The 14,580-nt window shown below is 37.7% G+C and overlaps 1 protein-coding gene across 13 annotated transcripts in view; it reads left to right on the plus strand.

Moving 5' to 3' along the window:
- The window catches only part of LOC140465522 (doublecortin domain-containing protein 2), a 137,686-nt gene that overhangs the window by 112,058 nt on the left and 11,048 nt on the right, over positions 1 to 14,580 (plus strand). For 10 of the 13 annotated variants that reach the window (XM_072561086.1, XM_072561092.1, XM_072561078.1 and 7 more), the window contains 4 exons: positions 1,607 to 1,672; positions 3,983 to 4,160; positions 4,882 to 4,985; positions 10,645 to 11,112. In XM_072561086.1, coding sequence (XP_072417187.1) covers positions 1,607 to 1,672; positions 3,983 to 4,160; positions 4,882 to 4,985; positions 10,645 to 11,112 — 816 coding nt within the window. The remainder of the gene's footprint in view (positions 1 to 1,606; positions 1,673 to 3,982; positions 4,161 to 4,881; positions 4,986 to 10,644; positions 11,113 to 14,580) is intronic. The other 3 variants (XM_072561128.1, XM_072561141.1, XM_072561122.1) reach the window with 2 other exon arrangements.

Below are 14,580 nucleotides of genomic sequence, written 5' to 3' on the forward strand. Positions count from 1 at the left end.
TGTGGGTCTGGAGTCACATGTTGGCCAGACAGGGTAAGGATAGTAGTTTTCTTCCCTGAATTACATTAGTGAGCCAGATGGGTTTTTTTTCTAACAATCAACAATGGATTCCAGATATCTTCAGACAATATATTCCAGTAAATATCTTAATTCCAGATATTTATTGAATTCATATTCTATCATCAGGACTTGAACTCGGGTTCCCGGAACATTATTTGGGTCTGTGGTTGAACAACACCACTAGGCCATTGCTTCTCCTAGATGAAGTGGGAGTTGGGAGTAGGGGAGCTCTGAGCAGGCAAAGGGCTCTGCTGATGGAAAGAGAGGTCGAGGGTTGGCAGAGGGTGATGCATGGCATTGAGTGTGGATCTCGGGAGGCGGCGAGAACAGCTGTCTGAGAAGTGTTGTATATCATGGAGATACCTGTGATCCTGGGTCGATTCAAACCACAAAGGATGAAACTTGTGTTGGAACCCATGTGAGATGAGTCTGAGCTGGAGGCAGACATTGAGGAATATAATGAGGCTGTGGAAGCAAATTTTGGCAAGTACTTTGTCAGTCAATAGCAGTAACAACACAAGTGTGAACAAGGAAAAAAAAAGAATGGAAATCCTGTTAGAGGAACAGAACTTTTACAAGGTGGGCATACCTGGAAGAAATTGGGCAGTGAATTAAACACTAAACAAAAACAAACAAAAAAAACTACAGATGCTGGCAATCAGAAATAAAATGGAAATTATTGGTAATTCTCAGCAGGACTGGCAGCATCATCTGTGGAGAGAAAGCAGAGTTAATGTTTTGTGTCCAGTCACTCTTCATTCAACATGAAACATTACCTCTGCTTTCTAACCACAAATGCTGCCAGTTCTGCTGAGTTTTTTAAACAATTTCTGTTTTTTTATTTGTAAATATTATTTTGGACCTTTTCACATTCTATAGCATTCAAGGAAAACAAGGTTTCCGAGTTCTTGATATCTTTTTGAGAGCAATCAGTATTGATATGTGGGTTAGAAATGTCTCTTGTTCAGGATTTAACAATAACAGAAACATGTTTAATGTGACAGTAGGTAAATTAGCTATTAGCTACCTAGACAACCCAGACCTATTACCTGGTGAAAAGAATCCTAAATTGCTTTATAGATCTCTTACTCTGTATCAACAACATCCACAGCTGCTTGTTTTGACCTGTACTCTTTGGGATTATGTCACTAATTGCACATGGACTTGTTTGATTTTAAATTTCTGTTTCCCCATTTTGTCACTGTTTAGAAATGCAAAAGAAAAACTAGAAATTCATGTGTAAAGTGGGTGTAACATAAAATTTTCAAAGAGCCAATAACTTCATTGCAATATGTATTTAATAGGGGAACAGGATATTGCTAATGTCTTTATGAGGAATATATTGAACATTTTGAAAGGAATGAAATGAAAGGAAATCTGAGAATTTGTAGCCTGCAATAATCAGCAGTGCCCTGTTGTGTAGTTTTGAAATACTCCAATCTTTTATGATTTTTGCTTTTGCTGTTCAGATGGCTACCACCCCTGTTCAAAATTCTGACTTGTAATTCCACCAAATTGCAATTTATCTATTTTTTTGTTCCCTCAGTTTGAGCTACAGCAAATTTCTCATGGTGGATCAAGTGATTCTGGATTGTTGGCCTCTCCCCAACAGGTAAACTGGTCATTTTCCACCAGTAGTTAGCTTACAATACAGCAGTCTCCCTCTCGGGTATCAGTGCTGTACTGACACTGTGAACTTGTGCAATGGCAGCTTCTGTGTGCTGGAAATTTCAGGATTAAAGTCAACAAATGTCAGTAGAGAGAAATGGGCTAGTGCTGAATTACCAGCGTCTTTTACCCTGAACTAATTTGCTTTTCCATTAACGTCAATGGCCAATTTCACAACACTCGTATACGTTACCTCAATGATACTTTTTCATCTGGCAGAATTTAATTTTGATTATTAACTATTGTTTGGAATTGACTTATTACTTACAGGGCCAGGCTTGATATAATTAAAATATTGACAATTCGAAAGAAAAATGTTTTTATTTCTGTTGTCCTTTGCAAACTCCTCTTCATATTTGGCCAATATTAATTGATCAATATGAATGCCGTTTGTATTTGTGTAAAGTTTCTTCCTCTACCACGTTATCGGAGCCATTACCAGGCAATAGAATTTCATACATAAAAGTTAAGAGTTTGCATGCTCATGTTACATGGCACGATTTGTTTTTTCACTTTGATACAGAACCAACAGTCCGGAATTCAATGAGTAAAGATTCAAATTTCAGAGTGCAACTAGTCTGGTCTAGTGGCATGATATGGGCTCATAGTAGGTTGGCAGCCCATTTATACACAACAGCATTTCCATTGATTCCAATGGAAGTGTGCATGGAAGAATGTTAATTCATCATTATCTAATTTTGAGTTTGTAGCTGCAATCAATTTCACCCCTAAAGAGATAAAATGAGGAATCTTTTATAATCTTGTTCGAGCAACATGCTGTCTTTGCAGCAAAAAGCTTCAGTGACAAATCGAGTTATTTGGACTTTGAAGAATTACTAATTAAGCCAATTACTCTTTATGGTAAATTTGCTTTGGGATCAACTACCAGGTTGGTTTAGATGAGTATGGTTCTTTCTGTCAGGATTAGAATTTGAATCCCACTCAAGTTGACACAGCAACTATTTCCTTTTCATAGTAACAAGTATCATTTCAGGTGAGTTGTGAAATTCTCAACCCACTTTCCCATGAATGTCCGTTCACATCACAAAATAGATACAATTAATCAATTTCATTAAGAAAATACAAAAATGTTTGGTGAGACATGGAAGTGATTATCATAATGCAGGGAGGGACCACCATTTTGGAGATGTGTTAGGATACATTGTGAGAATACATGTATGTTTCATCAATATTATTTCAAAGCTAATATGCTCTGAAGTGATGCTGAGGACTGTTGCCTCAAATACATGTCTCTCACATTGTCTTCTTTAAAGTCTTTGGACTCAGTCAAGGCAGGCTTGAACATTGGTCAAAACAGATAAATATATCAAGAATTGCTTCAGGTCTCACCCTGCTTTCTAAGAGTCATGAGAGTGGCTAGTAAGGAATATATAAACTGGAGATGAGTGTAAGATATGTTATTAGGGCAGAAAGAGGACACTTTCCCTCTTCTCTGATTATACCTCTGTGAAGTACATTGGGCCATTATTCAACATTAAAGCTGCTATATAACTACAAATCATTGCTTTCACACTTGACTGATGTAATAGATTTGGCCACTAACAGTGCCAAAAATTAAAATACGTTCCATTTCACATTGCTAACAGACCTTTATGTGGCTTAGCACAAGAAAAGCCTGAACATGACAATAAAGTCTCAGTAAATTGATGAAAGACATTTACATTTTGAGATGAGGTATGTAATCTTTGTGAGCTCTCTAATGTCCAAAGAATTTTCTTTTTTAAGAAGTTATATGAAAGAGAATTTCCAGACATCACGAAACCTGACTGAAAGGGTATTATTTTTCTGAACTGGACTGTACCCCAAGTTTATACTCTAGTCCCCTTCTCCATCTCACAGTTAGTTATAATAACATTTTAAAATATAAATGGAGGGGATTAATTACTTAAATGATCATTCTCTGCATATGTTTTAGTTTTGGCAACAAGAGTCCTGAATGCTCCCAAATCTAATGACAAGCTTTTGCAAATGCTACACTCCCATGATTGGTCAGTAAATCATGAGGTTGTCCAGCTCCATGATTGATAGACTGTTTGGTGAAACAGGACAGGAATTAAGAGAAAATCAATGCCTGACTGTTCCAATGAGCTCTATGCATCATTAAGAGTGGATTAATGTAAGATGAATTTGCACCGCATGTTAATTATGCAAGTTGTTTTATCTGTCTTTTGTACAGAAATAAAACAAAATCATTTTTAAGAACGTGGCAAGTGTTTCTCTTCCTTACTTCTAGTCTGAAGGTGATAGCTCCCATTCTACAACAGATGGACAAGTGGGACCTCCCCAGTCAGTGCAAGGGCAACCAAAAGATCTGGAAGCAAAGCCTTCGAGGGAGAAAAACCCTATTTTCCGTGCAAAACCCATGAAGGTCAAACACCACAAACATTCAACTGATCCTTTGACAGATTATGGTAAGATGCAAAGTGGCACTTGAAATCAAATTTAAATGCAATTCATTTCTGAAGAAATTTGTTTCCTATAACATTGTCCAATTTGACTTGAATTTAATAGATTTTAATGGTTAAAATCAGCCCTATTATTTAAGAAACGCTTTTCCCTCACTGCTCAGTGGCATATAGAAAAAGGAAAAGAAAACGCATGTACAATTTATCTTGTGTTGCCCCTTGCTGCATTTTACAATGCTATTCTTTAAAAAATCATGTGAAGGCTGCAATTTTGTATTGTTATATAGTGCTAAGCTCTGAAATTTTCCTGCTTGATTTTTGGTAGAGTCAAAAGTGGCAAGCATTTGGCCAGATCTTCTCACTCATTGTAAAGATGGACACTGGCAGATAATCACTGCAAATGGCGATACTTTCTTTACTAGAGATCATCCGATTATAATGGAATAAGAAATTGTTGGAAAATTTCATCATAGCTGCAACTTTTGAGCTCAGAACTATAGAGCGAAATTCATATTGTTGATGAGTTGGTGTGAAAATAAAAATGATGCCATTTATTGGAAATATCATTCAATAATTGTGTTTGAAGTTGATATACACATAATGGGACATTAACTTTTCTGGCTTATTCGACTTTCATAAGCAAATGGCTTTCATTGAAAGCACAACTGCAATGTGTAAAGCTAACATCTGTTTGTTTGTAACAAGATGAATATTGTCTTTGATGTAGAAGACAATGGTGTATTTAAAGCTCAAGACCCTCGCAAAGAAACCCAGGGTGCTGCTGAGGTGAGAGAAGATGCAGACATGAGGGTGGATCTACCTATTGATCAGGTTAGAATGTAGTTGTGACTTTTGCCATTCTTTGACCAATTTTAAAAGTGTTCTTTTTTTCTGGTTTGTCCATCTTGTAGATGCAGGATATGAATGTTGGAAGATAAATTGAAAGAATACATGATTTTATTTCTTCTTCAAGATGTTGTTGGTGTCTATTCATAAGCTATTTTGAAACATTTATTTTTTTTAATATATATGCTTGCTCCAAGAGTTTATTGTTTTTATATTTAATCAGATTTCATTTTAGTACTAGCCTATTAGAAGAATCGAGACCCTGGTTTCATGGTGATTTGTTGGTTGTTCCTTCTGAGATACTGACAGTTGGATAGGATTCTGTATCTGAATAGCTGAGAGGTTCAGTGGAATGTGAGCTCATGCTTTGCGGTCCATCTGGCTCACTCACTGAGCTCCATTTGATTCGCTCTTAAAATTGATCATTCTTTTTTAAATGGGAGAGTATATCACCATTAACATCTATTTCATTTAAAAGCTCTTTCTTGCTTTTTATAAAATTAAAAATGATTATATTTAACAAAAATAGGCTGTGTTTTTGTTGTGTTCCAAGTCACACATCATCCTAACTTGGGAATATATTGCTGTTCTTTCACTGTTGCCAGCTTGAGATCTTGGACTGCTCCCTAATTGCACCACATGAACTGCAATAAGGTGGCTCTCCTCTAACTTCATCATAGAATCATAGATTTCCTACGGTGTGAATGCAGGCCATTCAAACCATCGAGTCGACACCGCATCTCCGAAGACCATCCAACCCAGACCCGCTTGCCCCCAATCCTATCCTTGTAACCTGCATTTGCCATGATGAATCCACCTAACCTGCACATCCTTCCTACGCTAAATTGCCCATAGCTCCAAGGGTGCGTAGGCTAGGTGAACTAGCCATGGGAAATGTAGGGTTACAAGGATAGGATTGGGGTCACTGCGGACCACCATTTATTTCATGATTTGCACAGGTTGAAGGCATGAAGGGAAATTAAGGGGCCAATCAATGTAAGCATTGCCATTGACGCCCTCACCCTGTGCAAATCAAGAAATAAATGTTAGTCTGCAGTGACCTCCAGATTGAAAAGATGTTCTAAAAATAGCTAAACATCAAAGTCATTGAGGTGAATGAGCTCTCTGATTTAACAACACAATTCTGATAATAATCTCCTTCATCCTCCCTACAACAGACACAACAAAATCCTCATATTTCTCCAGAGTGCACATATTATCAGGTGCTCTTTGAACCAGCTCTCCTCGTGAACTTTGAATGAATCTCTGTTCTGACTGTGTAAGTGTTCTTTTTTTCCAAAAATGAACACTTATATAATCTTTGGTTGAGGTGGAAAGGTAAAGAATATGTTTGATTTTACATTGATAAATTAGTTATTATCTTGTCCTTTAAATAATTCTTAATTTGTTGCACTTATAGCATGTGCTAATAACAGGTCTGTATTTGTTTCTATATAATATTTTATTGAAAAACTATAGCAGATGATCTGTTATGATGTGTGAGTTGTCTTTCACTTCTTTGTAAATGTGATCTAGCTGCTCTTTGAAGTTTCTCCAAGTATTTGGTGCGAATTCAGGGTACTAACTTGCTGCAACTTCATTAATGTGGTTTGAAGTTTGATGTAAATTTAGGACATAATGTACTGTAAAGTGTATCTTCTACTCATCTGCAAACGTGCATCAAGATAGGCACACTTACCATATCAGTAGTATACATAATTGTTGTAAAGCATCTCAAGGTGATAGGATAATGTTGAAACTCACACCAATTTAGTGATTGGTCTCCTGAAGGGCAAATATTGTTAATGTGTTGTCTATGGCATGAAATGGAGAAATATGACAGATCTACTTACATAGTTTTTGGGAAAGTGAAGTGTCTGAAATTCATCTGGAATGATTTTAAAGCTATCTATTTCTCATCTGATTCATAACTATCTAAAGAAAGGTGTATTTGCATTGGATTTTGTTTCGACATGGAGACAAAGAGCAGAACTAAAGCAGCCTTTCTACTTCTATATTCACAACACAGTAAAAAGTAAACCATCAAAGACCCCAAATAGTCACTGCAAGTTCCTAACAAGACTTTGGCATAACCAATCCCAGACTTTGTGAATAATTAATTTCCAGACTTCGGTTTTTATCTTAAACAGAAGTCTTAACAATTTAATAAATTAATACAAACTAACATTAGCAGACAGGAGGTTAAACAGCACTGTAAGTTGATTGACTTTGCTTGAAACTGGAAAACTTTGTTTTCAGCCCCATTCATACAAAAGACAGGCAAGCAAACAAACAGAGTTAAAGGATAAATAAATGAAAATAACAAAACTGGCCCGGATACTGAAATGGTTTTTTTCATAGGTATAAATATGTTCTCCTTGGCTGTTTTTTTTCCCTGAAATATTGATTAGGGTCATCTTCTCAGTTCGCCCAGGTAAAGGCAGCAATACTTCTAAGGGGTAAAAACAATGACTGCAGATGCTGGAAACCAGATTCTGGATTAGTGGTGCTGGAAGAGCACAGCAGTTCAGGCAGCATCTAAGGAGCAGCAAAATGTTCTAACTCAACTTTCCTGTCTTTGAGCTTCTGGAAGCTGGCAAATCAGATTTGGACGGGAGCATTAAAACCTCATACTGTCTCAGCAGCATTCCGGAAACATCTTTCAGAAAACATAGTTCGAAAAAACGCTTGAATTCAAGTTTCACTCTGATGAACTGACTGAATGACTGTGCCCAAGGCCTCAGTCACCATACAACACGTGCCATCTATTTGAACATAGGGTCTCCGACAGACTTGCCAGTATCAAGAGTCAGGTTAGCAGCCAACTTCTGCTATCTGTTTAAACACAATGCTCTTCCTGGAGGTCGCTGTGTCTACTCAAACCTTTTAATCAAGGCTCAATCTGCAATTAGCATTCAGGCCTGGACTCACAAACAAACAAAGCTTGTTTGGTCTGTTATTTTATTTTTAACCTAACTGTTCCAAAGTTCATCAGTCACCTCCAGTTGACAATTCAAAATTGATAAAAGAATAAAATAAAAATAATGAAATCAGTGTGGTCCAGCAAAGGTTAATCAGATGAGTCACTGAATGACAAGTTTGTCCAACAGTGAGATACTGAATGAATTAGGCCCATACTCACTGGAACCTAGAAGAATAAGAGGTAACCTTGTTGAACTATATGGGATTCTGAAGGGACTCACCAGGACAGATACTGAGAAGTTACTTTCCCTGAGAACCTGGATCAGGGGTGCATAGTTTCAGGATAAGGGGCTAATCATTAGGACTGAGGTAAGGAAAAACACCTTCACTAAAAATGTTGTGAATATTTGCAATTCTCTACCCAGCCTGTTACAGATGCCCCATCATTTAAAATATTTAAGTCTGAGTTGGGCAGATTTTATTTCACTCTGGGATTCAAGGAATATGAGGACTGGGCAGGAAAAAGGACACAAGCACCAAGATCAGTTAATTTCATATTGGATGATGGAGCAGTTTTGAGGAAGCATCTGATCTATTTTAGTTCTTATTTCTTATATTCTTGTGTTCTTATTTATTTTGGACTAGGACAAAGTGCCCTTCAGTTTGGTGCACATACAAAATAATTTATCTGCCCTGTTCCTTTGATGAAGTAGCCTGGTAACTGTGATTGTAAGTGGCTTTTTGCACTCTATCATCCTCCTCAGCAATGACTGTGATGGATGTGATATATATACCACGATCTAATAATTAATTCACATTGAAGTCATGTGCAGATTTAATTGAATTTTTATGTGCAGGAAATTGATAGGGTAGCTGTTGGAAGTTATATCTCTCAAGAATTGCTATATCTTATGAAGCATTTTTAAAATTCTCAGGACTTTTCCAATTTAGTTTAAGGAATAACATGTGAAAACGCCTTCTTCAGTACAATTACTTAGTAATGTCATATTTCATTGATCTAAAAGATTTTTTGCAATGTCTGATTGCAACAAGATATTTCAAACAGTGTATAAATTTTCAATAAATCTGTGTACCATTAGAAGCAGAGGTAGCTTAATGATAATGTCACTGACCCAGTAATCCAAAATCTCAGCTTCATGATCCGGGGACAACGGTTTAAATCCCACCATGGCAGATGATGAAATTTGAATCCAATGAAAATCTGTAATAAAAACCTAGTCTAATAGCAAAGATGTAACCCCTTGTCAATTGTCATAGGAACCCATTAAGTTTGGTAATCAGTAATGGCTATATCACAGAATGAAAGCAGTCATTCCTGACCTGGGCACACTCATATGAGTCTAGAGGCACTGCAATATGGTTGGTCCTTACTGCTCTCTGGGCAATTAGGTTTGGGCAATAAATGCTGACCCAGCCAGTCACACACATATCCTGTGCACAAATGAAAAAAACAGCCTGCTCCCCCCTTCAATAAGATCATGCCTAATCTGTTGGTTTTCCAAGTTCGACATTCTCATCTATCCTCAACTTAACCTTTGATTTTCCTTACTTGTGCTGTGGGTGCTAAGCATATTTGGTGGCATGAACTGTTAACTGACTGGGCCTATTGTCCTGGATATTCTAGATAGGCATTGTCCTGGGCTGATCATCGTGGGCTCTGTTTAATTAGAGACGATAAGGACTATAATATGTTATAACAACAATAATGTGTTATATGTGTCTAGTGTCAGGTTTATTTGGGCTTCCTATGTGGCAGATTGAAGTCTTATGGTGGGTCTTAGAGCTGACAGATTGGCAGCAACAATTGCCATCTTTGGAGGCGTGAAACTGCTCCTTAGATATTTCGGAAATGAACCCAGTGGAGATTTGGGGGCTCTCCTGTCCCTGTCGACTGTGACATTTCTTGGGACAGCAATTGTAAAAATGCAATGCAGGACAAAACTGCAGACGTTCAGCCTGTTGCTGGCTGGGCAGGGCATACCAGTTTGCCGTATCATTCTGGGTGTTTCTGTGCTAGGACATTCCTGTGCATGGGCAAGCATCATATCTGGCAGGAGTCGCAGGAATGGGATCATCCTTCCTTTACCAGCTCTTTGGTTTGTTTATGTTTGGCCTGTGGCTCCAACATATACATGTCAGGTTTTGTTCCCATAGAAAGGTTCTGACAACTGATGTGAAGTTCTAATTATTGAATGGGCTTGAGTATGATACAATGTGAAGTTCATGGATTTCAATACAGCAGAGGCAATTTTACATTTCTGCCCTCGCAGTAGCAAAACGAATCAGAGGGATGTTCTATAATGCCTAACCCTGAGAGTTGCTACTCATGAGCACAGTTCCTCTCTAGTGCTCATAACATTACAAGCAGTGAGGATATAGCGAGGAAGAAAATGACATAATTAGGCCATAGGATGGATAGAAGAAAAAGATTAGTGGAACATGACCACTAATAATGGGAAAGAAAAGGATGGCAATTGACAGGTTGCAGAACAGAGTGAAGGAAAGCAAGATTGTCTATTGGATTCTAACTTTATTCTTGTTTCATGCTAGTTTGCTGCTTGCTGGGCTCACTTGTTATCCATCCTGAAGCTTGTGCAACCATTAATTAGCTAGGATATCGTAATGATCTCCATTTATGACAATGACAATGGATGAAATGCAAATTCTAGCCTAGTGAAAACAACTGTGTTGTATTTTACAGATACCTGCTGAAATTGTGCATGAGGAAGAAATACCATCTTATGATGATACTCCATTTATGACCAACCATAAAGAAGATAGCCATTATGAAGTGGACGATTATGAGAATAGAAGAGAGCAATGGAATGACCCAAATGGATGGACGGGGGATGAGGATGGTCTGGTTGAAAATGTACAAGAATACAATAAAACTAAAGAGGATAGCCTGTTAAATAATGTTGATCATAATGCTATAATACTTGGAAATTCAAACGCACTACCTTCAGGAACAGATGAACTTCACAGTGAACAGGAGGATCCAAGGAAAGAAGGCTCACGTCCAATCCACGATGGCAACACTGCAGGTGTGATTTCAGAACAAAAGAGCTTACAATCTGCTCAGAAAGATCCGGTATCACATGAATCAGAAACATGTCAGGAGCTGGCAGAGAAACAAGAGCATATTGATGAAGTCTCAGAGTTAGAAAAGGTTAGCAATAAAAAGCAACTTAATGAGCTGTAATTCCACAAAAGTATGCAATTGTTAATTGTTGTGGTAGAATGTGCATGAAGAGAGTACAGTTTTTTTTTGAAAAGAAAAATTTAAGTGGTTGAGTTGGACAAATTCTGACATGCCACAAGGAGCAAAACCAAAGAATCAAAACTCAAGTAGTACAACACTATTGTGTAACCTGTCAGGACTTTATAGGAATAGAATAATATAACTTAGTAGGCTTTTTAATTATTAATGAGTTCATGTTAGGTGTAATCTGAAGGAAGAGTAGTTTAGTAATGTAACGTTAAACATTAATCCAGGATCTGGTTGTGATACGTATAAAGTATTACTCAAGCCTTGAACAAGACAAGGAATTGGAATGTCAAAGGCAATATCCCAATATTAAACAATTGAATATTTAGTACAGCTGGAAAATGATGACCACAGCCATTATGTACAGCACAGAGCCAGTTCTTACTATGATAGCTGGGACCTTTTATTCTGTAAGTATCAAAATAGCTGACTCTTTTTATAATGGCCATTTCTGGGTGAAGAAATTATTTAGTATTTGTTATTCTGATTGTGTCAGTTTCCAGAGAACAGACAGATAGTACTGCAGGCCTTTACCTGTACATCTCACAAGTCATTCTTCAAAGATCTTAATGAAGAAAGCTGTAGAGACCTCACAGGTAGGAGCCTGCAGTGCAGCCTTCCTTGGGATGTATATTGCTTGTCCATCTCCACAGAGACGCCATTGGAGATACAGATCCTTTCATTGAGTAGCTTTTTTTAATCAGTGATTTGAAGAAAAGGTCTGAGCCTGCTACAGTTCTTTGAAGAGGTGAGATGACCTTTTGGAATCTTGGAGTCATAGGATCCTTAGAGTGTGGAAGGAGGCCATTTGGCCTATCAAGTCCACACCAAACCTCTGAAGAGCATCCAACCCATACCCACCCATGTGCCCTACCCCTATAACCCTGCATTTCCCATGGCTAACACACCTAACCTATATGTCCCTGAACACTATGGACAATTTAGCATGGATAATCCACCTAACCTGCACATCTTTGGACATCTTTGAATGGTTAGCTATGTATGTCCTTAAAATTGGATGAGGCCTGTAGAATTGTCAAGCTATCAATGTCATTTTAATCCCCTGCTCTTAAAACTTTGAAAAAAAAGTGCTTCTGGTTGGAAGAAATTATTGTTTGCACCATTTTCGAGAAGTGAGCTTACTTATACATATATGATCCAGAGGAGACTTGATAGTGCGGAATCAGGATGATGTTTCCTGTTGTATGGGAAACTAAAACTAACAGATAGGGTTTAAGAATAAGATGTCTCTCTCTTTTAGAACAAGGTGAGTAGAATTGTTTTTCTCTGAGGGTTTTTAGTACTACAAATTATCTTCTCCAGAAAACATTGGAAACTGGCTCAGTGTATAAAATCAATTCTGAGGTAAATAGATATTTTATTGACAAAGGATTCAAGGGTTGTATGAATCAGATAAGAAAATGGAGCTGAAACCACAGCTAGATCAGCCACGCTATTAATGAATGATAGAACAGCCCAAAAGGCTGACTGACCTCCACCTGTTCCTATGTTTGTGAGATAATCCTGAGGGCTGTCATTGTTGCATTAATGCTGTCTGACGTATTCTGTAGATTGTCAGAATCATAGTTAGGGTCTGCGGAAACTTGGTAGTTCATAGTTTGATCAACAACTATAAGTGTTTATAAAGAGATTAGCTATTCTTGATGTGTGGCTATGAATATAAATGCTTATTATTAAAAGGGATTAGATACTTGAAGGTAGTTTAATATTTCAAACAGAATTTGATCAGTGAGAATGTGCTTTTTAATAGTAACGTTTATAATAGGCATTTTTATTTAATCTTAGCCTGGCTTTTGAAATCTGCCCTTCCTGGATACTGACATGGAGAGTGTAAGTCAGTGCATTGGGAGCATTTTCATAGGTTGTCATGAGTTGGCATAGGGATAGTGGGCCATAGGCAAGAGTGGGAAGGCATTGATTGGCATGGGGCAGATGAAAGACCATGGGGGTTGTACAGGACCATAATGTTGGCATGGAATTGAATGATTGGGAAGGTGGATACAGGCATAAGTTGACATGGCAAGGGCATGGATGGGAATTTGAGGGATGAGTACTAGAATGTCCTGCAGGTTTTATTGTGTGTTTTAAACAGCCCTACTCCATACTCAGCAGCCACTGTGGTCTTCCCTGAATTGCTTCAGAGGGTAATAGGTGAAACTCCAGTTAGTCCAAAGGAGCAAAAAATGAAACTCGCAGGTTAGCCGACTGGAGGTCTGAATTTTCCAGACTCTGCACACCTGATTCTGAGATGGAAAAATCATCATTACTTCTGTGTGCAGTTGCTGGAAAACAGCATGACAAGAACAAATATTTCACTCTCCATGTTATAACATTACATTTCAACTCTCTCCGATTTTTCTGCTCTTGTTACCATCATAACAAACCCTCTGAATATCTCACTTGTACAGTATGATTAATTAATTGGATTAATAAAAGGCTATTGTTTGGAAAACATCTTGAATTTAGTTATCAAGGAAAGGTAAATCTTTGGGAAGGCTCTGTTGACTTTGACTCTCCATACCTCAAAATTACACTTACAAATAAGCATTGCAAATTTTTCCTGGCTTTAAAATTGAAATGTTTGATGTTGACCTCTGGCAGTCTGCTTCAGATTGACTGATCAAAATAAATTTTGGTTATTCTGAATGCAGCCAACCCAAACTTTCATGCTGTTTGAGGCACAGGATGTGATGCATACGCCAACCCTTGCTAATTTGGATATTGAGAACTCTAATTTATACTTGCACCATCGTAACAATTTGCATTTATCCAAGATCTTTCATAAAAAGCCCCAAGGCCTTCACAAGAGCATTATCAAATGAAGTTTGATGTACGAACATACAAGAGCAGAGATAGACTATTCAACCCTCTGAGTTTGCTGTGCTAATTCATGAGATTGTTTGTGTTTCGAATTCAACTTACGCAGTTTTATGCCAAGCATTGATGGATAACTCTCCTGTGAAGTGTCTTGGGATATTTTACTAAGAAGGGGTTTTAGAGAGGGAATTCCAGAATGAAGAGCCTCTGATGATACAGTGACTAAATGTGGGAATCTACAAGCGGTTACAGTTGGAGAAAGCAGATAACATGAAGGGTTTGAGGACTGAAAACGGTACAGAGATTGGTAGGAACATAGCCACAATTATATTTGAAAACAAAAATATTAATTTAAAATTGGTTGAGCATCATTGAATTTGTGAGAAAGATTTTGCGATCGATCTCCTTCTGTATGTTAATCATCAAATTCCTACAGTACAGAAAGAGGCCATTTTATCAACAGAGTCTGCACCGACCTGCCATACAGCATCCCACCCAGAATCACTACCAGCCTCCCCATCCACTGAACCT

This window comes from Chiloscyllium punctatum, chromosome 3, assembly GCF_047496795.1.
Source record: "Chiloscyllium punctatum isolate Juve2018m chromosome 3, sChiPun1.3, whole genome shotgun sequence".
NCBI lineage: Eukaryota > Metazoa > Chordata > Chondrichthyes > Orectolobiformes > Hemiscylliidae > Chiloscyllium > Chiloscyllium punctatum.